The sequence below is a fragment of the Hippocampus bargibanti genome, linkage group LG11 (genome assembly GCF_051943395.1).
Source record: "Hippocampus bargibanti isolate YZ-2025 linkage group LG11, ASM5194339v1, whole genome shotgun sequence".
NCBI lineage: Eukaryota > Metazoa > Chordata > Actinopteri > Syngnathiformes > Syngnathidae > Hippocampus > Hippocampus bargibanti.
In genome coordinates this window covers 8,008,386-8,032,917 of record NC_142744.1, presented here as the reverse complement: position 1 = coordinate 8,032,917, position 24,532 = coordinate 8,008,386, and the positions used below count along the sequence as shown (strand labels likewise).

The following is a 24,532-nucleotide window of genomic DNA, read 5'->3' as shown; positions in this document are numbered from 1 at the left end:
ATGCATTTTGGGTACTTTGTTTGGTCTGAAAACGTTGTGTTGATCAGTGTTGATGGTGAAATTAGAAGGAAAACACATAAATAACGTGATGGTGAATCTAGTGTGTTGCACCAAGACTAAAATTTGATTCTTGTTGACACAAATTCCCAGCAAACAAATCAGCCCATTTCCAACGGAGCTTTGGCACCATATTGTGCATTCTCAAGCAAGGCAAAACGTCTTGGCGTGACATCACGAACAAGGGGGTGGGACCTTCTGAACCTGAAACGTTCTCAGATCATTATGAAGTAGTTTTGGGAGACATTAAGTCATTTTTATTGGTGTTTCATTTGACTAAAAATATCCGCCTGCGTGTTTTGGGTATTTAAGATGCTAAAAAACGTTTTTCTGATGTCAGTTAGGAAACAAAAAAAACGGTGTCGGTTGTCATTTAAAGATCAAAGTCAAAGTCAGCTTTATTGTCAAATACATACTTATATAAACCTTAAACATACTTATATAAGCTTTAAACAAACATTCCATACAAAATCTGAAGCAACTTACGAACAAATTCACTGAATGACCATTCAGAATGTATCTCGTTCGTAAGTTGGGGAGCATCTGTGGTCCAGTACACTTCACTTACTAAGTATTACTCTTTGCAACTCAATGAATGTACTTTTTATCTCTTTATCAAGATTCACAATCAGCCATGTTTCTTTTCAGAAGCAGGTTGAGATGGCAGACGTTCGCAGTTGCTGCCTCTCCGAAATCAAACAGACGGAGGAGAAGTACACTGAGACGCTGGAATCCATCGAGAAGGTACCGGCGTTGCCCTCGGATCTTTGCGTCAACCTCAATCAAGTGTGGAATTCTTTCTGGTGCGCGGATAATTATTCTGGATTGGATGTCACACATTCAAGATTTTAGGTGGAGTTGAGATTTCTCACAAAAAAAAACCTCAGCAAATAAAATTCATTATGATGTCACAATTTAGCTAATTTAGCGAATTTACATAATCATGAGTTTCTTCGGCCATGCTATCTGTCTATCTGTCCGTCCGCCCGCCCGCTCGCCCGCCCGCGCATCTAGCTAGCTAATCCGTCCAACTAGCTAGTTAATTAGCTACTAGCTATCTTGTTTATCCAGCAGTTCCAGCTAGCTACTTAGCTAACTCGCTAACTAGCTATCTTGTTTATCTAGCAGTTGTTACAGTTTTTATGTAAATGCCTCATTCTTTATGGCCCGTTATTTTTAATGCCGCCGGCTTCCGTTTGAGTGCAGTCATGAATTAACACACATTTGCATTCATATTGTTGCCAGCAGGTTGGCTAATGATGCTGATATTTGTGTCTTCTCACAGTATTTCCTCAACCCACTCAAGAGGATTTTCTCCGTGGCTGAAATCGATCAAGTGTTTGTCAACATCCCGGTGAGTTTTCTTTCCCTTTGTCGTATGTTTGAAGGATGGATGAAAAAATTTGATTCTTGTAGTCATTGTATACATTTCACTGCCTTCATACTCGCCGCAGGACTTGGTGAAGGTTCACAAGAGCCTAATGGCCGACGTTCAGGATTCCATCCAGAACAAGAACGCTTTGAATCTCTACCAAATCTTCATCAGCTATAAAGACAGGTATTTCACAACCAGGATGCATTCCAGAGACCCAACTATTTGAATGCAAGCCATTGAAAAGTCAAATTTGCCTTGCAAGTTCAATTTAACAGTGGTTTGTATCGCTTTTGTCTCACAGACTTCTCATATATGGCATCTACTGCAGCCGCGTGGAGATCGCCATCGCTGTGCTGGACCACATCTGCAAGGAGAAGGAAGATGTCCGACTCAAGCTAGAGGTCAGGATTTTACCAGCTATCTCTACCGCGCTCATCACGAATGTTCCAGGAGTTATGGTCACTCTTGCACTTGTAGGAGTGTTCCAAAAGGGCTAATAATGGAAAATTTACCCTGAGGGACCTGCTGGTGGTCCCTATGCAGAGGGTCCTCAAGTACCACCTTTTGTTGCAGGTATGGGATTTTCATTGAAGGATTTCGTTTATTCTTTTTTTCCAATTGTTCGTATACTATGTAAAATAGAGTCAAGGAACCCTATTTGCTGACTTTATGCAAAATAGATGATTCAAAAACATAACCTTTTCAAATTATATTTTATGAATATTCACTTCATGTGATCAAAATGTAGAACACATATTAGTCATCAAATTTGTGACACGTAAAACAAATGGAAAAAAGCAAACATGGTGACAGTGGGTGAAATTTTTGTCGAGGTTACCGTTCTATGTTTAACCACAAGGGGGAGACTTTCGCCACATTTTGTCTCACAGTCTCAAGAAGTACTTATTCACATCGAATATGTCCTTCAAGAAGTTAACTGCCATAATTTAATGTCACCACTTGTTAAATTATCATTTTATCAGCTTATTTTACATCCTGATTGTTTTATCTAAAAAAAAAATAAAGTAAAAAAAACTAACATTGACCAAGGACCAGCTTTGAAAGTGTAAGAAACAAGGGGAAATAGTCCCCCTTTGGGCTCTTTCATTTGCGTTGACCTTGGAAAGGTCGTCCTCAGGTGTCGTCAACAGATGGCCGCCCGCACACACGCCCTCTCCTTCCATCAATAATGTCCCATTGCTTCTTGCTCGGAAGGATGGCGTGTGCATGTGTGAATTGAAAGTGAAATGCGCTTCAAGGCAAATTCCCTCAGCATCTTTAGGATTAACACCACACAGGTGTTTTTATGGGGTTGTATTTGTTGTAGTTTTTCAATTTTATTTGAAAAGTTTTATATTTAGAAGATTCAACTTTTTTTCCAAGTTATTTTTTTGTTTCCTGGGAAAAAGTTACAATTGGAAATGGAAATGAAAATGGAAGTTGTTCATGATATTTGACTCAATACGTAATTATGCCATGGTATCGCATTTTTCGGGGATACTATCTCATATCGGGTTAGTCTTATTATTATAGATATGATATATATACAGTGTAATCGTAGATAGATATGATATACTGTATAGATGATAGATCGATATGACCTATTTTGGCATTCTCCGTGTAGTTTTATCTTCTCTTTTATTATTTATAATTTTATCAGTGTTGTTATTGTGCTTCTTTTATGACAGTTAAGTGTCTTTGAAGGCGCTTCTGAATAAAATGTGTGTGTGTGTGTGTGTGTGTGTATATATATATATCATCTCATCTCATTTTCCCTACCGCTTATTCCTCATTAGGGTCGCGGGGGTTGCTGGAGCCTATCTCAGCTGTCTTCGGGCACGAGGCAGGGGACACCCTGAATTGGTTGCCAGCCAATCGCAGGGCACACAAAGACATACAACAGTCACTCTCACACTCACACCTAGGGACAATTTGGAGTGGTCCATCTGCCTGCCATGCATGTTTTTTGGAGTGTGGGAGGAAACCGGAGGACCCGGGGAAAACCCACGCACCTCTGCACTGTGAAGCCGGTGTGCTAACCACTCGACAACCGGGCCGCTCCTATATATATATGTATATATATAAGCGCCTTCAAAGACACTGAACAGTCACAAAAAATATATGGATGGATAGATAGATAGATAGATAGATAGATAGATAGATAGATAGATAGATAGATAGATAGATAGATAGATAGATAGATAGATAGATAGATAGATAGATAGATAGATAGATAGATAGATAGATAGATAGATAGATAGATAGATAGATAGATAGATAGATGGATGGATTATTACAGACAAAAATGGCCTCCCGTATTTCTGTGATTTTTTTTTTTAATCAACAATCATAACCGTACATTGGCATCGTTATATTTTTATTCAAAACATTTCATCATAATGCGACTTTTCGTGTTCTCTGATCAAATTTGTTTGTAATTTTTGTTTAAAAAAACATTCAAAGTACAGTTCTAATTATTTTCCCTCGTAGGAGCTTCTCAAACACACTCATGATGCCACAGACAAGATCAACCTGAAGGTGGCGCTGGATGCCATGAAAGTAAGTAGAAAGGTGAATTCTTGTTACCTATTCTCTGCTCTGAATGCTCGGCAACTGTGTTGAAGTGTGGTTCGGAGCTTCAGTGAGTCAGACCATAGCCTTGTCTAACAGAAAATTAGTGCTTCACTGCCATCTTGTGGCATCTATCGGCAATGATACTTTTATACAGGTATAAATAATACCTGTATAAAATAAATACAGCGTTTGACTCTTTGTGGTGTGGCTTGTTTGGAACAGTAAGGATTATCTGTCCCTAATATTGTGTACGCTGTCATTATTTTTGCATCTGTCCAACTTCTGCACAATTAAGTGCATGCGTGCGTGTGTGTCAGGACTTGGCTCAATTTGTCAATGAGATGAAGAGAGACAACGAGACTCTCCGGGAGATGGACCAGTACCAGCGGTCCATCGAGAACCTGGTAAGCCTGCCGCATGTCACATTTTCATTCAGATCATGTTTATGTCGCAAAGAAATACAATTGCATGTGCTCAGGGTCACCCTGTTGAAAAAAAAGTCTTCATTGAGCGCGTAAACATCAGCTGCCAATAACAATGCGGTAATTGTTGCTGGTCGCATTGAATGAGACAAAGGTCGGCATTCATGCCGAAAGGTATAGAAACCAGCGCAATATGAATTACCGGTTGCTTCTTTTAATTATTATGATGTGTTTTGATTATTCAGTCCAGTGTCAGGAGGGCCGCGCTGAAAAGCAAATGGCATTAAAAGTACAGTTGTTGATTTTGCATGAATGCAATTTAATTTGTTTTGAAAAGCGTTGAGAGGAAATTGTGTTGAGTTGAACTCTTTCGTGACCCAATAACCATCATCGTGTAAATTGTGAGGTGAAATCTTTTCTGTTCTAATTTTACTAGGATCAAGCTTCATTTTTTTTAAATAAACTTTTATTATTACCAAAATTGTTGGAAGGAAAAAAAAATGCATATTTTATAAAAGCCTCTGTTTTAGGAAAAACAAAATTTTAGGAAAAAAAATCCCCATTTTTGGGGGGGCGTTATTTAGTAATGTATTTCAATGTTTTTTTTTACTCATTCACTGCCAGACATGAAAAAATGTGTCCACTCCATTATTTATGTATATATATATATATATATATATATATATATATATATATATTTATGTATTTTTATTTATTTATTTGTCCGTTTATTTATTTGTTTGTTTGTTTAACTATCTATTTATTTAATTCTTTTTGAGAGAACCAACCTCTTAAAAATAATAAATACATACAGAAATGAATGAATGAATAAATAAATAAGATGTAATATAAGGTTGATTTAACTCATTCACTACCATGTTCAAAAAATGTGTCCAGTCCAGCGCCAGGGGGGTTTTCTCATTTTCACTCAAATTCCAGGACAAAAAGATTATTGAGTTTTACGACTATATAAACATTCAAAGGTGCATAAGAAACGTTAGACTCATCTTTCATCTGAAAAAAGTTAATTCCTAAGCAATATGGGTCTGGAGTTATATGAGCTTGAAATGGGGGCGGCTGTACAAAATACAATACAATACATACATATTGATTTATATAGCGCTTTCACAACAGCTGAAGGTAGAACAAAGCGCTAATATGGACAAAAGTCAAATGGTGCTCCCTTGTGGAAGGGAAAAAAAACATTGCCAGCAGCCATGGCCAGCGCTTTATCAGCACCCAAGCATGAAAAACCAAAACCCGAACAAACTTGGAAATGGCACTCTACGTCATGCTTTTTAATTCCTGAATAAATTGGGGAATGGCAGTGAATGAGTAAAGTTTTGTAACACAATACGTGGCTGTATGTTCTGATTTTATGGATACATATAAATTGCTTTTTGTTTTAATGTTGATATTTTCGGCTAATAACAAAAGTAATTCGCTATTATACCCTCAAGAATCAGCCCCTAATTCGCTACGGTCGACCGAGAGGAGACGGAGAAGTACGCATGGTGTCCAACTTCGACCGCCGGAAACTGGACAGGTTTGCAGAGCGGACATGTTGTCTTCATCTCAACACTTTAGCGCTTCCTGGTTTTCCAGGCACTTATTCTTGTTTGACGTGGCCGCGGTGGTCTGCAAACGACGCGGAGAGAACTACGAGATGAAGGACGTGATCGACCTCAACGTCTTCAAGATCACAGACAACCCCATGTCGGATAAGGAGGCCAAGAAGGTGATCTGACATCATGATCACATGTAATAGTTGATGAGGTATACTTGTGCAATATCATCACTAATTTGCCAAAAAAGCAAAAATAAGAACTGGAAATAAATGCCGCGTTTGCTCGCTAGTCCGAAGCTGCTCACAGCAATATGTCATTTGCTGCAAAATGAAACTTCAGAGCGTGAATGTGGAGTAGCAGCGGGGGCGACGGCTGATTCAACACATTTTTTGGATCTCTATAAAAACACTTGTGGAGTTCGGAGAGGGCAAAAATTGGCGAGCGATGGCTGAAGTTGATTTGATCAGATGTGACACCACAAGCAGCAGCACACTGGGGCTTTTTCTTTGACAAAATAAATGTGTTTTAATTTACCATGGATACATATTGATAAAAAATCACAATGCAATGAGTATAATTGGAGTCGTTTTCGTTAACATACCTAGTATTTTGGGGAACAACTTTCTTTAGGTAAACATTACGGGAATGATAATTTCTGGAGATTGAACTCTTTTTTTTCAGGCACGCTCTACATCACGGGTGCCAAAGTCAGCGCCCTGGGGCCGGATCTGGCCCACCACATCATTTTATCAGAAGAAGAAAGCCTTTAATAGTCCCACAATGGGGATTTTTTTTGCAATTTTTTGTGTCACTTTTCGGTTTGCGACCAACGGGTGGCACTGTAGGGCCCCGCCTGCAGCTGCATTTTAATCAGTGGCAGTTAAAAGGACTCCCGGCACAACTGTTTAGTGTCGGGGTCATTATTTGTTTCACCCTGTCAGGTTTGTTTCGTCTTTTCATGTTTTACATGTGGTTTTGTTTGCTACTTTGGACCTTTTTGTTCTGATGACTTTGCTGTTTGAGGGTTTTTTTTCTGCAGACTTTATTTAATACAATACTTCAAATACACTCTGCTTTTTCCTTCTGCCTGCTTTTTTTGGGGTCCACCACCACCTTGCAAATCATGAGCAAATCATTTGTGTCAACTGTCATGATAACGTGCTGGGTTTTGTATGGATGTGAAATTGTAATGGGCAAAAAATAACATTGACATTTTACATCGGCCCTATCGAGGAAGCCGTAACTCCGAAGTGGCCCTCGAAGAGTTTTACCCTCCTGCTCTACATGGATGTTTTAAAATCCTTTTCAAATTGTTGTCGTTTTTGTCGCCCCCTCACATAGTGGTGTTACGGCTTCTACGTGACGCATCAGCAAGGACACACCAGCTTTGAGCTCTTTTTCAAGACCAGGGAGCTGAAGAAGAAATGGCTGGATCAGTTTGAAATGGCCGTGTAAGTATAATTGGAAAAAAAAAATCTGCATGCTGTCTGTTGGTCATTGTTTCCATCAGAGGTTGATTCAGTAACCATGAATTGTACTTGAGTAAGAGTGGTGTTACTTTACATCAGGGGTGTCAAACTCATTTTTTGCTACCGGCCACATTGTAGTGACGGTTTCCTCTCAGGGACCGTCATAAATTTGGGGAAACCATTAAAATGTTTCATCTCCTTTCCATATTACATCCAGAACATACAACAAATGAATGAATAACTACCGTATTTATTCGAGTATAACGCGCACACGTTGATAACATGCACCCCTAATTTTCAATAAAAAATCGCTAAAAAATGTGGTTTCACTTTTTCTCGGCTCAGACCAAGCATTGTGATAAAAATCATTTATTGACAATGTAAACACTGAATCGAAACTGGATATTGGTAATTGTGCAAAACAGCAATGCTTAAGTCACGTTTCAGTGTGGGCGAAGGCGAGGAAAGGAAATGAAGCGTAGCTAAATGAATGGTTATCAACAATAAAAAAAAAGGAATGCGCGTGATCCGGGTCTTTCAGAGAATTGAAGCCATGGAAATGCTGCCCCCTCCTAGAAGGGATAAAACATTAAATATATATGAGATTTTTCCCCAGGTCCATATATAACGCGCTCCCAAACTTCGAGTTATTTTTTAGGTAGTAATTTTTGCGTGTTATACTTGAATAAATATGGTAGTTTTCAAATCTGAAGTCATAAATAATGACTGTTGTGGTTTACATACAACAATTTGAAATTTTGTTTCGGACTTTAGCAAGCATCATGGTATTTCACAAGTTTGATTTGCTTTTGGGGACCGAATAAAATGATGTGGCGGGCCAGATTTGGCCCCCGGGCCTTGAATTTGACACCCGTCCGTGTTTTACAGTGATTCTCCCCGACATTTTTTTTCAGTACTTTTAAATTTCCAGTTTTAATAGCACCACAGGAGACACAAGCCAGTGTCTTATTGTGCCGGTCCCAAGCCCGGATAAATACAGAGGGTTGAGTCAGGAAGGGCATCCGACGTAATTTTTTTTTGCCAAAACAAATATGCGAATCAAACCTCTGAAAATGGAGGACACTGACTCGCTGTGGCGACCCCTGAAGGGAAAAGCCAAACAGAAAAGAAGAAGAATGTAATAGCGTTAGCATCATTGCTACTTGCAAATGTGACATGATCGAATGCTGCTTTCATCCGCCGTCTGCTGGCTCGTCATTAACCAACTAAACCGAACTAAAAAAAATAAATTCAGATGGTTTATCTTCTACATTTGATGAACCAGATCGAACATCCGACCGGCGTTGGCCAACCATCATGGTCACCAGTTCAAGATGCACACCTTTGATCGAATCTCCTCATGCAACTTTTGTCAATTGCTGCTCAGGTGACACTCACGCTTTCTATTTAAGTGTTGATTCATGAACATGAAGATGACATCAATTTATGGCAAAATGTGTCTCCGTGCAGGGGAGTCTTCAACCAGGGCTACGTTTGTTTAAAATGTGCGCTGGCTGTCCACAAGGAGTGCCTTGGTCAGCTGGGACTCTGTAGAAGGACAGGTGAGGACAACATCATTTTTTTTCTCACCCCAAGATGAAGGAAGTGCCTAATTTACAAATATATATCAGATGAATTAACTCATTCACTGCCAGACGAGGTGCAAAAATGTGGTGCCAGGGTTTTTGTCACTGTCCCTCGAATTCCAGGACCCACAGAGTATTGAGTTTTAGGACTTACAGTGAAGCGTCAGAAACCTTAGGCCAGTGGTTCTTAATCTTGTTGGAGACACCGAACCCAGGTTAACTTAGACTCTTCTTTCTTAAAAAAAGTTATTTCCTAAATGATATGGGTCTGGAGTTGTAAGAGCTTGAAATGAGGGTGGCTGTCCAAAATACAATGCAATACATACATATTGGTTTAATTAGTGCTTTAACAAAAGCTGAAGATGGAACAAAGTGCTAACATGGAAAAGGGGGAAATGCTGCCCCCTTGTGGAAAAGAAAAAAAATGCCAGAGGCACCCACGCTTTATCGGCACCCAAGTATAGAAAAAAACAAAACCCAAACTAATTCGAGAATGGTGCTCTACATCATATTTTCAGTTCTCGAATAAATTCGGGAATGGCAGTGAATGACTTAAACACGATCTCGAATTTTAGGATAATGTCCAAGTTGGTATCCACACACCGTGACATTTAAAATTGTGTAACGACTTCTCCATGATCAGATCAAAAACGTTGAATTCCGCGATGGTTACCTGCTGTTAATACATTTATTTATATATGGTGTATAGAGAGATAAGTGTGGTTTGTTTAGAGCACTGGTGTCAAAGTCGAGGCCCGGGGGCCAAATGTGGCCCACCACATCATTTTATTCGGCCCCAGAAAGCAAATCAAGCCTGTCATGTGCCAAGCTGCTTTCTAAAGTTCAAACCAACAGTCATTATTTTTTACTTCAAATTTGAAAACTGGTTAATCATTAATTTGTTTTGTGTTCGATATGTAATATGTGGAGGGATTAAGCATTTTAATGGTTTCACCAAATTCACCCGCAGAGTCATCCAAGCATCGCTTCAAGGTAAGAAGTTATTCATTGTTTTTCTCCTTCTACATAAGATTTGCTATTTTTCATGTATGAAATGGATATGAATGATGATGTCTTAAGTGTACCTTTTTCTCAATTTCTGTCCATCACGATGTCGTTTAGGTACCACTGATCCCGTCTCTCATCTCTCCTCAGGAAGGCACAACCCCTCCAGATCCAGGTTGGTTTGTCTTGTTTGTTTATTTATTTATTTACATTTAGTTTTATCCACCCCTGTCGTCAAAGTTTGTATGTGGCACAGTTGCGGCAACATCCCGCTTGGCTTTGTTTTGTGTAAAAGTCTCATGTTGAGAATGTGAGCACGGAGCGGGGCGGTTCATAGGTTCCTCAGGGGGGTCTGGATGGAGGTGGGTGACAAAGTGGCCATGTCGCCGGCCCTGGCATGAGCGTTCCGTCTCCAACTCAGAGCCTGACGCCGGCAGCCATGGGTTTTTTTCAATGCTTTTATAAAATATTGCATTCAGGAAGGACGCAGAAGAATCTGTTGTTCAAGTGAACGACCGCTTTGGCGAAGGAGGTGTTAACTCATTCACTGCCTTTCCCGAATTGGACTTGAATTGAAAATATGACATACAGCGCCATTCGTGAATTTGTTCGTTTTTTTTTCTTGCTGAGGTGCCGATAAAACGCTGTACGGACCTCTGGCAATGTTTTTTCCCTTCCACAAGGGGTCAGCATTTCCATTTTTTCATGTTAGCACTCCGTTCCAGCTTCAGCTGTTGTTAAAGTGCTATATTAACCAATATGTATTATATTTTGGACAGCCACCCTCATTTCAAGCTCATATAATTCCAGACCCATATCATTTCGGAATTAACTCTTTTTTTCTCATTAAAGAAGAGATATTAAGGTGTCTTACGCTGCATTGAATGTTAGTGAAGTCCTAAAACTCAATATTCTATGGGTCCTGCAATTTGAGTGACAATGACAAAAACCCTGGCACTGGAGCAGACACATTTTTTCACATGTCTGCCAGTGAATGAGTTAAAGACAACATGCGAATTCACTCAAGCAAATTTTGGATACCAAAGTACTTTCATTTTAATCTAATATGAACATTGTGTACAGTGAAACCACGGTTTTCAACCATAGTCTGTTCCAGAAATCTGTTTGAAAACCAATTTGGTCGAAAGCATTTCCCATTGTAACAACATTTCCCATTATAATCAATGTAATCTATGTTTATTTTTTTTTAATCGTGATTGAACAATACTAACACGTCTGCTCACATTGGTACGCTACACGAGGATAAGGTGTTGGTCACAATGATACACGATACAAGGAAGTGACGTATAGGGAACCGCAGGGGAGTTGAGTAGTGCATTCAGGTGCACTACTCATCCACCCCATTTCAAGCTCAGATAACTCGGGGCCCATATAATATAGGAATTAACTATTTTTTTCTGATTCAAGAAGAGATACTAAAGTTTCTACCGCTTCATTGAATGTTTATGCAGTCCTAAAACTTAATATTCTGTGGGTCCTGGAATTTGAGTGACAATGACAAAAACCCTGGCACTGGAGTGGACACATTTTAGCACATCGTCTGGCATTGAATGAGTTAATGTTAGTGGGGGAGATGGAAGAGCTACACTTCAGATTCAGTTTCCCAACCCCCCACCTCAAATATCCGTTTTTTTTTTTTAACGCTTGAAAATTCCGCAAAATTCTTCTAGAATGCTAACACAACAAGCTCTCCACTGTAGTAACCAAAGATTTTTTTTTCCTGAGTGGCCTATATGCCTTTATGTTGAAGGTTTCGCCAGGATGCTGGTAATCCGAGACTACGGCGGAACCCCCTGCCCGCCGCACGGCCCCCCGCTGTGCGCCCGCACGGGCGACGTGCTCGAGTTGATGTTCGCCGACTTGCACAGCTCCTGGTGGCAGGTGCGTGTGTCTCCGTGTGTGCGTGCCTCACGCCACTCTTCGGGGAGGGAGTACGTGTCTCGGCCTGCACGCGACGTCCTCTGCAAATTCATTTTGTTGGAGGTCCACGCAGCGCGTTCGTGTCGCTGTGATGGCACTATGGCCGAAAAAAAAAATCATATCTAATAAAAATTGCTGCCGAAAGTTAAAAAGATGGACGCCGTATTGAAATTGACAATCTGTTCTGTCGAGTAAATCAGCCCGATTTAATTTTTTTTATTACGATTGTTTACCACATCATTTCCGTATTGTTTTTTTATTCACATCAATTAAACGCTAGCAAAACAAGTTTCACCAAATCTTTGATTGAAATGACCTTGAGAGTTCATTTCTACATCACAGGCAATACTCGGAAAATTAATATATCATGAAAAAGTTCGTTCATTTACGTAATTCAACTTAAAAGGTGAAGATATTTCAAGCTTTTATTTGTTAGAATGTTGATTATTATGGCTTACAGCCCATGAAAACTGCAAAATTTGAATCTCAAAAAATTAAAAAAGAATATCACATGAAATATCGATGAAAACGTTTCTTAAGCCGTCATCTGTACTTCTTTGAAAGTGTCGGACGTTTCGCTCCTCATCCGAAGCGCTTCGTCAGCGAACTAAAGTTGTGCCGGTAACTCTGGCCCTATATCCCTAATGGAAACCAATCTGATTACTTCGATCGTTATATCCCTGGCTCCGGATTCAACTCATTAGCCAATCTGAAGACCTCTACTGTTCTATCCCTGACTCTGGTTTCATCTCATTAGCATGACTTAGCCTACATGGTATTGACCTTAGTATCCTGTTGTCTCAATTAAACCTTAAACTACCGTGGCGATTTCCTGAAGTGTTTTGCTGTTTTACAAAAATTGCTTCTTTTACTCGTCTTTCAAACTACAGTGATACCTCGGCTTACGAACGCTTTAGCTAAAGCACCTTACGAACGTTAAATTCGCAAGAATATAATCTTAGCATACAAACTATTTTTCGGGGAACACACAGAGCGCCACAATGAGTGGTGTGTCGTTCTTGGGGCTCCTAACAAGGGGCTGGAAATGGCAGACGACTTTTTTGTCCTCTATTCCCAGTCCCCAGTCTTCGGTTAACGCCGCACATGATTGGTCAAGATCCATGGTAGAGGAGGGAGGGGACACACGATGCGGGACACACGCAGCAGTGAGCGGGGGAGGGGTTACAGAAACACAGAGCTGCAGATGAACAGGAAAGGCAGACGACAGAGCTTGAAACAAACAAAAAAAAAAAAAAAGTGACAAAAAAAGTGAAAAGGTGCGAACATGGATAGAAAACAGTGAAATTTAGACTCGTTTCATAATTATTTATTATATTGTTTTGTTCTTATTTTCTTGTGTCGGCACGAATCAGAAATCAGCCAAGCAATTTCCACTTGCGTTAAAATTGCTTCATTTGTTAGTGTAAAGTCTTTTTTTTTGGGGGGGGGGATTCATTATTCATATTTAGTTAAATGTTTGATGCTATTTTATGCTATTACCTCAGTTTCTTTGTTGTTTTTATCAGCAGGAATCGAAAATGAGGGAAGTGTTTAGAATGAAACCCTGTCAAAGGGGGCATATCTGATATATGTCCTATATGTCCATATGAGGCCGTTAAAAATTGCCAGGGGCATAATCCCTCCACGCCTTGGTGGAAATCTCTACTCCCGTTTGTCACTTGAACGATGACGCAAAAGCATCTATTGTCACATATGACACACAGGTCACGTGACTCCCTCTTTGCTCGGTAAGATGAAATCATTGCGTGATGTAAACATTGTGTGAGGTCGGCGGCGAGTTGATGAATTTAGAGGCTTGAGCGGGACAGCAACATTCTGGCCTTTTTCTTTGCAGCCTATTTTTCACGGTGTGGCGGTGCATTTTTCTTAAGTGAGGCCAATGATGGATCACTGTTTTCAATCTGTTAACGGCAATTAGTTGACAGTGGGTGGGGGTCGGTGGGAGGAAGGCAGTGGGGGTGCTTAACACTTAACGGAGGGTCATTCCAAAGCGTAGTACTGCAAACAGACAAGTATAAAGTGAAGCGAGACCATTCAAAGCCGGGTTGTCCAAACGTTTTGCTAAGGGGGCCAGATTTGGTGTGTTAAAAATGTAGGGGGGGGGGGGGGGGGGGGGGGGGCAACCTTGGTGCGCGTTCTTTACATATAATAGCAATTAATTTCAAGAAATTTCAGTGAGCCATTTTGTGTTTCACATTTTCTTTTTTTTTATTTTCATTTCAGCTGTTTTAAGCATGTAGTTTGGCAGTGTCTGAAAAAACGTCTGCCCGGACGCCAAGGCAATTTTACGCGGGCGTACAACTTACAAAACGTCTCCGCCCAGGTGGCCGACAGCTTTTTCAAGAAAAAAAAAGTTTTTTTTTTAAATCAAACGTTTGTTTTATTCCGATTTCGAAATCTTTGTTCGTTTTGGAAATTTCGGAATTTCGGTTTGTTTGGCAATTTGCCTACTCGGCAGCCAATCAGAAGCCTGCAATGGTGCTTCTGGACTTTCCCGAGCATCATAGCCCCAGATGAGAGATTCAAAAGAAGCTAACAAAATTTATGACGCTACAAAACATAAACGTACATTAAAAGCATCGTGGAAAGAGGAGTTCACGTGGCTTGTAGCAGACGACGCAATGCAAACATTGGATTGTGCAACATGCCGAACAGTGTATGGACAAACGACAACTGGAGCAAAATGATCAGCAATGGATATTTACCATAAATTAAGCAAGGGAGCATTTGTGGTCGGTACATCCATTGCTTATTTTTAAAGTGTTTTTTTTTTGTTATATATTTGGATTATTAATCCTTAATACTTTGCAACAATGTTTGTTTTTGCGATTCATCGTCTTATTATTGTGTTTCAAGTTGTGAAAAATGGGGCAGGCAACTTTATGGCTGGGCAGGCAACTTTTCAGAGCCCATGAAGACAGCCCACAATTGGTGTTCTATGCTCCCTCTTATGTGCACCAGTTAATTAATGCAATTATAGGACAAGACTGGACCATTTGGGGTTGGCAGTTCATTTCCTTGTCGACACTATTGTCAAAATAAGAAAACAAAGCATAAAAACAGACATTTATGCTGTCTTCTAAATTCAAAGGTTACTGTGGGGGGGTTTCCAAACAGAAGCACTTGATGACAATTAAAGCTCCACAGGGTACCCTTAATCTCGGGCGTCCCCGGCGGCGCCACAGGATGGAATTACCTAACAAACCCTCCAACTCCCCATCTCTACACCCCCTCACACATCCATAACTCTGCCGTTACCCAGAAGGCAATTATCTCCGTCCCGCTGGCACAACAATACAATCAATCACAGTGATTTCATTTGATCCTTCGGCGGGTGCCTCCTGCTTATGCTTCCCGAGTAATGTGTTTAATCTTTTTCGCGCACGCTTATCCAGGGCGTAACAAATAGAACCAAAAGAGCTTGGATGAAATGTTATTGCGTAGAAGAATCACGGAGACTCTAATCGAGTTAAAAGGGCAGACTTTTTTTTTCTTGCACATTCTCGGCTTAAAAAAGTGCAGTGGCCAATTGGAGATAAGTCGATGAGCTACCCCCCCCCCCCCAAAAAAAACAAAAAAACATAAAGGGGTGTCAGTGGGGACTCCGTTTTCTCAATTAGTGCTAACGCCGGCTGCTTTGTTGACTTAAACGTTTACAAATGAACTCAGTCTGTCGCAATGAAGTTCACGAGATGGACCGCAGCGTCACTTTGGAAGGCGGACCTTTGCCAAGGATATCTGGCATATCATATGCAGGGTCCGCAAAAGAATTTCAATTGTTGGGAAGGGGGGGAGCATATCAAGAAGAACTGTTGATTTAATTATTGTTTAACTCTTTCACTGCCAGGTGACGTCAAAAAATGTGTCCACTCCAGTGCCGGTGTTCTTGTCATTTTCACTCAAATTGCAGGATCTGCAGAATATTGAGTTTTGGGACTACATAAACATTCAATTCAGCGTAAGAAACTTTAGACTCTCTTCTTGAATCAGAAAAAAAGGTAATTCCTAAGTGATATAGGTCTGTAGTTCTCTGAGCTTGAAAATGCAAAATGCAATACATACATATTGATTTTTATAGCTCTTTAACAACAGCTGAAGCTGTAACAAAGCGCTCACATGGACAAAAAGGCTTCCTCCTCGTAGATGGGAAAAACATTGACAGAGGTCTGACCAGTGCTTTATCAGCATCCCCGCAAGAAAAACAAAGAAGGAAAAACACAAACAAATCCGTAAATGCCGCTCCACGTCATGCTTTTCAATTCCCGAATAAATTCCAGAATGGCAGTGAATTAGTTAATTTACTCTCATGTGGGGATGGATAACAAGAAAATGCTAAGATATAATGCACCTCTAAAATATTACATATGAGAATTTAAAAACTCACAGAAAGGTGTTTGAGCTGCTTTCGCCGGGCCTCATACAATGATGTGGGGACCAGATTTGGCCCCTGTGACAAGTTTGACACCTGTGGCTAAAATCTCTCTGGGAAAGTGAAACACATGTCCTAAAATCATAACACTTGCGATATACAGTAAAGTCTCGTTATATTGATATCGGATATATCGATAGTCCTGGTTATATCGATACTATTTCTATGCACGCACGGAGAAAATTACATGCAAACACGGTCGGATATATCGATAGTCCCGGTTATATCGATATTTTTTCGGACTCCCTTGAATATCGATATAACGAGACTTTACTGTAGTAGTTTGCTAGCCAAAGCCAAGGCACTTCCGCTTCCTTTTTTCCTTTCTTGCTTATTATGAGGCATCAAATTGTCATGATTCTCACCTTTCGTGGCAATCGGTTGTCTCTTTTTATTTATTTTTTTTGCAAACAGGCAATCAAATGAACACGTCTCCATGCAATTCCGAATAGAGATAAACAAGATTGTTCGTTAAAATACAGTTTGCTTGATCTCCGCGCTGCTTGAGTATTCGCTGGCACAAACGACCCTCCATTATTTTATGGGCCTAAACGAGCCGCTTGTTGTGACGCGCTACAAATCAAACCGCCGACAAAGTCGCCAGCGTAATTAACCAGGGGGGAGCTTCAAACTAGACGTGCCGCTTGTTGCGCGCTAATTACCGAGGATTTATCCGCGACGTTGTGGGCAGGAAGGGAAAGAGTGAGGAAAAGGACCGTGATTGGACGGGAAAGCGCGGGACACATTTGATGTGATTTAACGTCCCGTTGTATTTCACAGGGCAGAATCCCGGCGAGCGGCAAGATTGGCTTTTTTCCCAGCGATGCCGTGAAGCCTTGCCCCTGCGTAAGTCTGCATATTTTCTCGACGATCGATACGGCGAATTAAGCGTGAGCGCCATGCATTTAGCCCAGTAAATGGCCCATATTGACGTGTGCGGCCAAAAGATGTGCTTTTCCATTACATGCCTGCACTCCTGTTGAGGTCTGATTTGAACCCCCCCGGCCGCCTTCCACACCTCCCGCCGTGCCTCCACTATCACATTAGCGGCCCTTTGACCTCCGTGCCTTTCAAGCGCAATGAATCGAATAATAACCGGCTTGTTTCTTTTCTTCTTCTGCGACGTGCCAGTTACCCAAGCCTGTCGATTACTCCGCACAGCTCTGGTAAGAACACGGGAATTGTCAATGACGTCCAGTTTTTCACGTTCACGACGACTTGCTGGTGGTTTTGCAGGTTTGCGGGGCCTATGGAGAGGTACCAGGCCGAAGAGGAGCTACAGGATAGAGGGAATAGCACCTATCTGGTTCGACATCGGAGTAAAGAATGCACAGAGTATGCCATTAGTATCAAGTAAGTCGTCATCGTGGATGCTATGTGGGCTCGGTTGTCAATGCTAATCTGCAAACACAACAGAGATCATGAAATCTTTGTCGTGAAATCTTTGATAATTTACCACCCAATTGTTTGGGGACTGCGGCGGTTCAGTGTGCGTGCGTGTCCGTGTGCCTGGTGGTTTTGGATCATGGTGATGCAAGAATGTGTGTGCCTAAAATTGACTCTTGAATGCCGATAAAACACTCTGACCGATCCTTAACTCATTCACTGCAGTTCACAAATTTATTCAGGAATTGAAAATATGATGTGAATTAGTTTGGGTTTTCTTTTTTTCCTGCTGAGGTGCTGATAAATCGCTGGCCAGACCTCTGGCAATGTTTTTCCTTTCTACAAGGGGGCAGCATTTCACTTTTTTCCTTGTTAGCGCTTTGTCCAGCTTCAGCTATTCTTAAAGCGCTATAGAAACCAATATGTATGTATTGCATTATATTTTGGACAGCCACCCCCATTTCAAGACCCAACTCCAGACCCATATAATTTAGGAATTAACTATTTTTTTCTGATGAAAGAAGAGAGACTAAGGTTTCTAACGCTTGTTTGAATTTTTATGTAGTCCCAACTCAATATTCTGTGGGTCCTGGAATTTGAGTGACAATGACAAAAACCCTGGCACTGGAGTGGACACATTTTTGCGCATCTAGCAACGAATGAATTAAATTCATTTTTATTTATTTATTTATTTATAAGACGTTGGTTCTCCCAAAAATAATTAAATAGATCAACAAACAAACTAACAAATTAATAAAAGTAAAAAAATACCTACATACATAAATACGTATATAAGTAAATAAATAAAAAAACAAGAAATAAAGAAATCAATATTAAATAAATAAATAAATAAATAAATAAATAAATAAATAAATAAATAAATAGATAAATATAACAATATCCCATAAGCCAAAAAGGATTATGCCCTCCATACCTTAGTTCCGCTTTTTTAAATAAGGGAACGAAAAGCAACACATGAAAGTGACTCCACAATTAATGCCACCTAAAACAACCCGCAAACTCCATCAACTCTAAATTGCACCACGCAGTAATGCGACGACATTTCCTTTGCCAAGCTGAAAATGATCGGCAAATTAAATGGTCCCATTTGATTGCCTTTTTTTCTCTACATTCTTAACAGGCCCTGCTTTGATAAATGTTTGCTATTGCCCGGCAAAGTAGTCCCGAGACCTGCGTTTAACCTGATACCAAAATTGATCAGAGCAGGATGATATGTCTCTTTGAGTCGATAAGAAGAGGTGAAGTAGCATGTGGCTCACCACCCACGCTTGTATTTATACTCTCTATTCAATTTTGATTGTACGTGGCTTTGCAGCCTACGCAACCAGTGTGACAGAGGCTGCCGCCGCATTCGTCAGAGACCTTGCGCAAGCGCTAAATGTATCTGCTGTATGCGATTGCGAGGAAATAAACTAGAAAGGGAGAGAAAGGTGACTATACCGCACACTTTAAGTCATGTTTAACTCGAGGAAAGCGATCAAGTTCCTCCAACGCACCTCATTGAAATGATCAACTCAGCGGCGCACCAAAGTACCCGGTATTTGAAATCCTACGAACTGGTCAGTTTGATGAACAGGAAGGTTCAATCTGACTGCACGTTTAAACAAACGTGACAACATTCTGCCATTAGCCAATGGTCTCATTTGATGTGAGTGAATATGGAATGCACTAAAAAGGTCTTGAGTGTTGCTCTCGCAAAGACCTTCGTGACTTTCAACACGGGGAGGCCGGGCCCGACGTTTGCAAGCATGTCTCGTTGATTAGCAGCGCATGTCTTATTCATCCTCGTGCAGGTTCAACGACAGAGTCAAGCACATTAAGATTCTGACCCAGGACGGCTGCTTTTACATCGCGGAGAGTCGACTCTTCAAAACGTTGCTGGTAAGGCTCCGTGATGCTCCACAAAGCACGAAACTTGTGGAATCCTGTTGATTTGATGATGTTGCTTTCAGAGAGTTTTGTTGGCCATCACTGCAGAATAACGGCATCATTAAAACATGCTAACTCGATGAATACATTCATAAATTAAAGGAAGTATGGTTAAAATTGGGAGTAGTGAGTTGATGGGTGGTAATAGAGCATTTTCTCTCACTACAATTGGAAAGGCAGAGTCGTAGCGAGCTACTGTTTACACTAACTTCTCTTGCTAGCTTCTCTTGCTAGCTCAGAGCACTTGGTCAGTAAAGTACACTGAAAAAGTTTGGGGTTTATTTATTTCTATCGAGATCCATATTTTAAAGCAGAGGGGACATATCTAATGTCTAATGCGACCCCCCCCCTACCCCCCCTCAGTATGTGTCATTAGCGAAATATCATAGGTAGGTAGCTACAGTGATTACGTGTAATAGCAGTAGAGGATCATCAGGGCCTTCTGTGCTGGCCTAAACATATCTGAATAACAGACTGATGTTAATCATATTTTATCCATGAATTGTTATTAAATAATTACAAATTATTTTTCAGCTTTGTTTCCTTGCTTTTCACCTGTTGCTCCACTTCCAGATGTGTGTTTTCGCATTTAAACATTTAACCAATCACATTTCAGCTATTATTTGTTACCAGGGTCAGAAATCTACCTGGACGCCTTCACAATCAGTTCTGCAGGCCCTCTAGCAGAAAATAAGTGTTGATAAAACTGTTGCTTTAACCAATCACATTTTGAGTTGTCGACACCAAGGCCCTTCTAGCACCCTCTAGTGGACTTGTAGTGAATGACACTGCACTTTTTATATGAGTTGCAGTCTCAGCTGTAGCTGCAGTAAAGGTTGTATAGTCATAAAATAGCTATCAAGGGTTGGATTGATTCAGATGTACCACTACTGAAGGCCTAGGTGTCAAATAAAAAGAGTAAATAACAGGTTAGCAGATAGTTTGATATTTACGCACATAGATGTTAGTAGTTACAGTTGAAAGGTAGGTTGATCAGTACACTAAATTATTATTTTATCAGTTTCCAGGCTTAAGATGTCATTTGGTTACATGGGTTTTGGTTTTCAGGACCTGGTGAAGTACTACGAGCAACACTCCTTAAAAGAAGGCTTCAGCAGCCTTGATACCAATCTTCGTGTCCCTTACCGGGAATGCTGTGACGGAAACTCGTCTTGGGCCATTAGCAAGACTGGCAGCGGTGAGTGCGTCCTCGCAAAAAGATTTTACCGCAGAGACTCTTGCGTCTGACAGCCATAGATGCTCCCATTTTAGAGAGAATACAGATGCTTAAGAAAAAAAATCTGAATTCATTTGATGGCAATGTCTTGTGGGCTTTGGTGGAAAAATTCATTTTGCCCGTAAAAAGCCATCAGGGGTATGTCAACGTGGTGTCTTTGATAACAAGCACGTTCTGGAAAGAAGGAGTGAAGAGAGGGCAGGTAGGGATGAAGTCACTTTAATGAAGCGGCTGGACAGACAAGGGATGAGATAAAAGTAAAATGAATGGAGAGGCATGGTGGCAGCTCACCAGGCATTTTGAGGTCACCGCCCCAGGCGGGCAACGGGAGACCCATCATTCATGACCGCCATGCCAGATAACACGCTGCTCGCCTCTGACACGCATGCACAATTTTCCTGACCTGTCACTCGCGCAGCCAGCCGAGTAGAGGAAGAAAAGGGAAAGAAGAAGTGTGAGTGACACAAACCGAAGGGAAACCCGGGTGTCGTGGCGGGAATATTACCCGGGGAAAATGTTTGCAAATAAAAAGCGCAGGAGGGAGCTGGAGTGAAAATACGTAAACAAACTCCATCGCCGGAACAAAGCTAACGTTAGCCTTTTGTGTGTGTATGAATGTGTCTATGTGTGGGTGTGGGCGTGTCTGCTCATCCTCGCATCAAAGCAGCAGCGGGCGCCATTCACGACAAGACGCCTTTACAGAGGCGCTGCTTCCTCAGTGCATTCTGGGATAGATTATTATTGCCTGAAGTCATCCTCCCCCGCAGACTTAGAGCTAGATTGTGTGGGCAAGGGCTTCCGTGGTGAGCTGGATGCTATGCCCCCCCCCAAAAAAGAACGCAACATAAATAAACACAATCAAAAGAAGTGCTTATAGACGCTTCTGCTGCTCTGCCAGACAGGCATTTATTTATTTGATGAGATGGAAGTGCACAAATAAAGGCATCACCTTGAGATATTTGCCTGTCCACTTGTTATTTGGCCAATGACAAATATGTACAACCAATAACTTCATCAAAAATGTATTTGTACACATACAAATGCATTCAAATTGACCCTTTCAAGGGTCAATGTTTACTACAGTGGACAGTTTAATCATGTTATTAACTCATTCGCTGCATTCCTGAATTTATCCGGAAATTGAAAAGCGTGACGAGAAGCGCCATTCCCGAATTTGTTTGGGTTTTGGTTTAGCTTGCGGGGGTGCTGATAAAGCGCTAGTCACACCTATGGAAATGTTTTTTTCCCTTCCACGAGGGGGCAGCATTTGCCTTTTGTCCATGTTAGTGCTTTGTTACAGCTTCAGCTTTTGTTAAAGGACAACCGACGTCTCCGGACAAGTTGTGTCCATAATTTGTAAAATGGCTTCAAATGACTTCTACTCAGCGTATTTTAAAAAGATTCCACGGCATGTAGCTATATTTTACGTTTTAAGACTCGCGCTGAATATTCCGGAAATCTTGTTTTTGAGTTGGTGACGAGTCCGTACGTGACGTCACTAAAGGAACGCCCCCTGACCGAAAAAAAAAGACACATTGTAGCAGTCCTTCATCACGTCAATGTATTTTGCTGTATTGTTTGGTCTGAAAACCTTGTGTTGCACACCAAAAGCCGCTAGAAGAGGGTGTCCAAGCTCTATATAAGGAATTTATCAGCCTGTGGAAACGGAGGTGGCCACAGGAGGTCGCCATTTTGTGCCTCTTTTCTGGTGATCGTTTCTCCCCAATGTTGCCTCAAAATGGCACGGAATAAATTCTTTAATCAATTGCAAACATGTATGCTTTCCTCTTCAGAACTATTTGAATCATATTCATGACTGGAAGTGTAACAAGAAAGCAAGCATATTCTCTGAATCTGAAGCCATTGTTCTTTCATTCTCAAGCAATGCAAGACGTCTTGGCGTGACGTCACAAAGTGGGGGCGGGACTTTCTGAAAATGCCCAATTCGCAGCTCAATTTTTTGCAGATTTTGGACAGCTTAAGTCATTTTTATTGGTGTTTTGCATTTGAATAAAAATATACTGCGTGTTTTGGGTATTGTAGATTTTATAACGTTTTTCTGATGTCAGTTAAGAAACAAAAAAGTAACGTCGGTTGTCCTTTAAAGCGCCATACAAATCAATATGTTTTGTTTTTATACTTCCTCCTTTCCTTTCCTCTTACTTTCATCATATTGCTGCTGTGAAATGAAAACACTAAAATAAAGGCTAACTCATTCCATTCCAAACTACAAAAATCTAACTAGCTCCATGATAATACGGAATACAAAACCAGGTTTGACAGATTTTACTATCATGAATCGGCAACGTAAATAAACCTGATGAAACAGACAGAAACTTGGCACTCTTAGCAGAAACTGTCATAAACTGAGGCTCGCCCAAGAAAAAAACTCAATCTATTTTGTACGTTTTTCTGTGGGTAAGCAGCGGCAGATTGGCCTGAATGCCCCACTTCCACCGGTATCACCTCATCAGTATTCATAATCCTATTTTGCCTAAGCAGTCAGTTGTACGAACGATCCAAATTGAACCTCACCCCACCATGGCGGTTTAGTGAAGGATTTGCTGTTTTATGAAGATAGCTTCTTTCAAACCATCTATTTTCTTTCGCTAAGATTTTAACCTCATTGTCGTCAAATGAGTGGTTGCTAGCTTTTAGGTGCATATGTACTGCCGATTGAGGCCCACTAGTATTATCCCTGCGACGTTGATAGTCTTTTTTTGAGAATGTATTTAGTCTCCCCAATGTATTGCTCTTTACAATTTTAATTTTCACAATGTATTTACTAAAGCCCTTGCCTATATGTGTGTCTGTCCCTTTGGTGCAGATGTCCACTCATTCTTCTCTCTTGCTTGCTCTATGACTTTGCCAACTTACTCACTCTTCTCTCTCTCTCTCTCTCTCTCTCTCTCTCTCTCTCTCTCTCTCTCTCTCTCTCTCTCTCTCTCTCTCTCTCTCTCTCTCTCTCTCTCTCTCTCTCTCTCTCTCTCTCTCTCTCTCTCTCTCTCTCTCTCTCTCTCTCTCTCACACTCTCTTTTTGGGCTGTGTTTGTGTGTGTAGTTGTTTCCGGTGGTTGCAGCTTTATACCTCCCTCATCCTCTCCTTTCTGGTCAGGTACTGCTACACGGCCTTTCTCTGCTCTCCAGTCTTGCCGCATGACATTTTATTATTATTATTTTTTTGCCATTCGACAAATAAATAATGCAAAAAAAGTGTGGACACTCAGCAGCCAGGATTTGCATCATGAATAAGCTTTAAAAAAAAGAATGAGAAACTATTGTTCCTGATGGTCAAAATATACCTAGATCAATCATTAGGAATACCAAATAAAGTACAAATAAAAATATATATCATTAATTTTAGTTTAAAAAGTACTGTTTCTTTTTAATCATACAGCAAAAAATAAAAAATAAATGTGAATCATGTTTTTTTCAATAATAACAAATAGCGCTACAGCACAGACAATGAAACACGGTTACATCACACTCAGAAGAAATCCTTGGATGTGACCT

General features: G+C 40.7%; 1 protein-coding gene across 3 annotated transcripts in view; it reads left to right on the top strand.

Moving 5' to 3' along the window:
• Positions 1 to 24,532, top strand: part of LOC148891384 (guanine nucleotide exchange factor VAV3-like) — a 34,055-nt gene that overhangs the window by 6,769 nt on the left and 2,754 nt on the right. Inside the window, exons 6-26 of one of the 3 annotated variants that reach the window (XM_089008555.1) lie at positions 709 to 801; positions 1,343 to 1,411; positions 1,512 to 1,615; positions 1,734 to 1,833; positions 1,910 to 2,005; positions 3,923 to 3,991; positions 4,324 to 4,410; positions 5,889 to 5,974; positions 6,034 to 6,166; positions 7,338 to 7,447; positions 8,751 to 8,852; positions 8,936 to 9,027; positions 10,022 to 10,044; positions 10,174 to 10,231; positions 11,828 to 11,958; positions 17,228 to 17,293; positions 17,579 to 17,613; positions 17,684 to 17,800; positions 19,648 to 19,735; positions 20,852 to 20,981; positions 24,081 to 24,134. In XM_089008555.1, the coding sequence (XP_088864681.1) occupies positions 709 to 801; positions 1,343 to 1,411; positions 1,512 to 1,615; positions 1,734 to 1,833; positions 1,910 to 2,005; positions 3,923 to 3,991; positions 4,324 to 4,410; positions 5,889 to 5,974; positions 6,034 to 6,166; positions 7,338 to 7,447; positions 8,751 to 8,852; positions 8,936 to 9,027; positions 10,022 to 10,044; positions 10,174 to 10,231; positions 11,828 to 11,958; positions 17,228 to 17,293; positions 17,579 to 17,613; positions 17,684 to 17,800; positions 19,648 to 19,735; positions 20,852 to 20,981; positions 24,081 to 24,134 (1,843 nt within the window). Of the gene's footprint in view, positions 1 to 705; positions 802 to 1,342; positions 1,412 to 1,511; positions 1,616 to 1,733; positions 1,834 to 1,909; positions 2,006 to 3,922; positions 3,992 to 4,323; positions 4,411 to 5,888; positions 5,975 to 6,033; positions 6,167 to 7,337; positions 7,448 to 8,750; positions 8,853 to 8,935; positions 9,028 to 10,021; positions 10,045 to 10,173; positions 10,232 to 11,827; positions 11,959 to 17,227; positions 17,294 to 17,578; positions 17,614 to 17,683; positions 17,801 to 19,647; positions 19,736 to 20,851; positions 20,982 to 24,080; positions 24,135 to 24,532 lie in introns of all 3 variants that reach the window. The other 2 variants (XM_089008554.1, XM_089008557.1) reach the window with 2 other exon arrangements.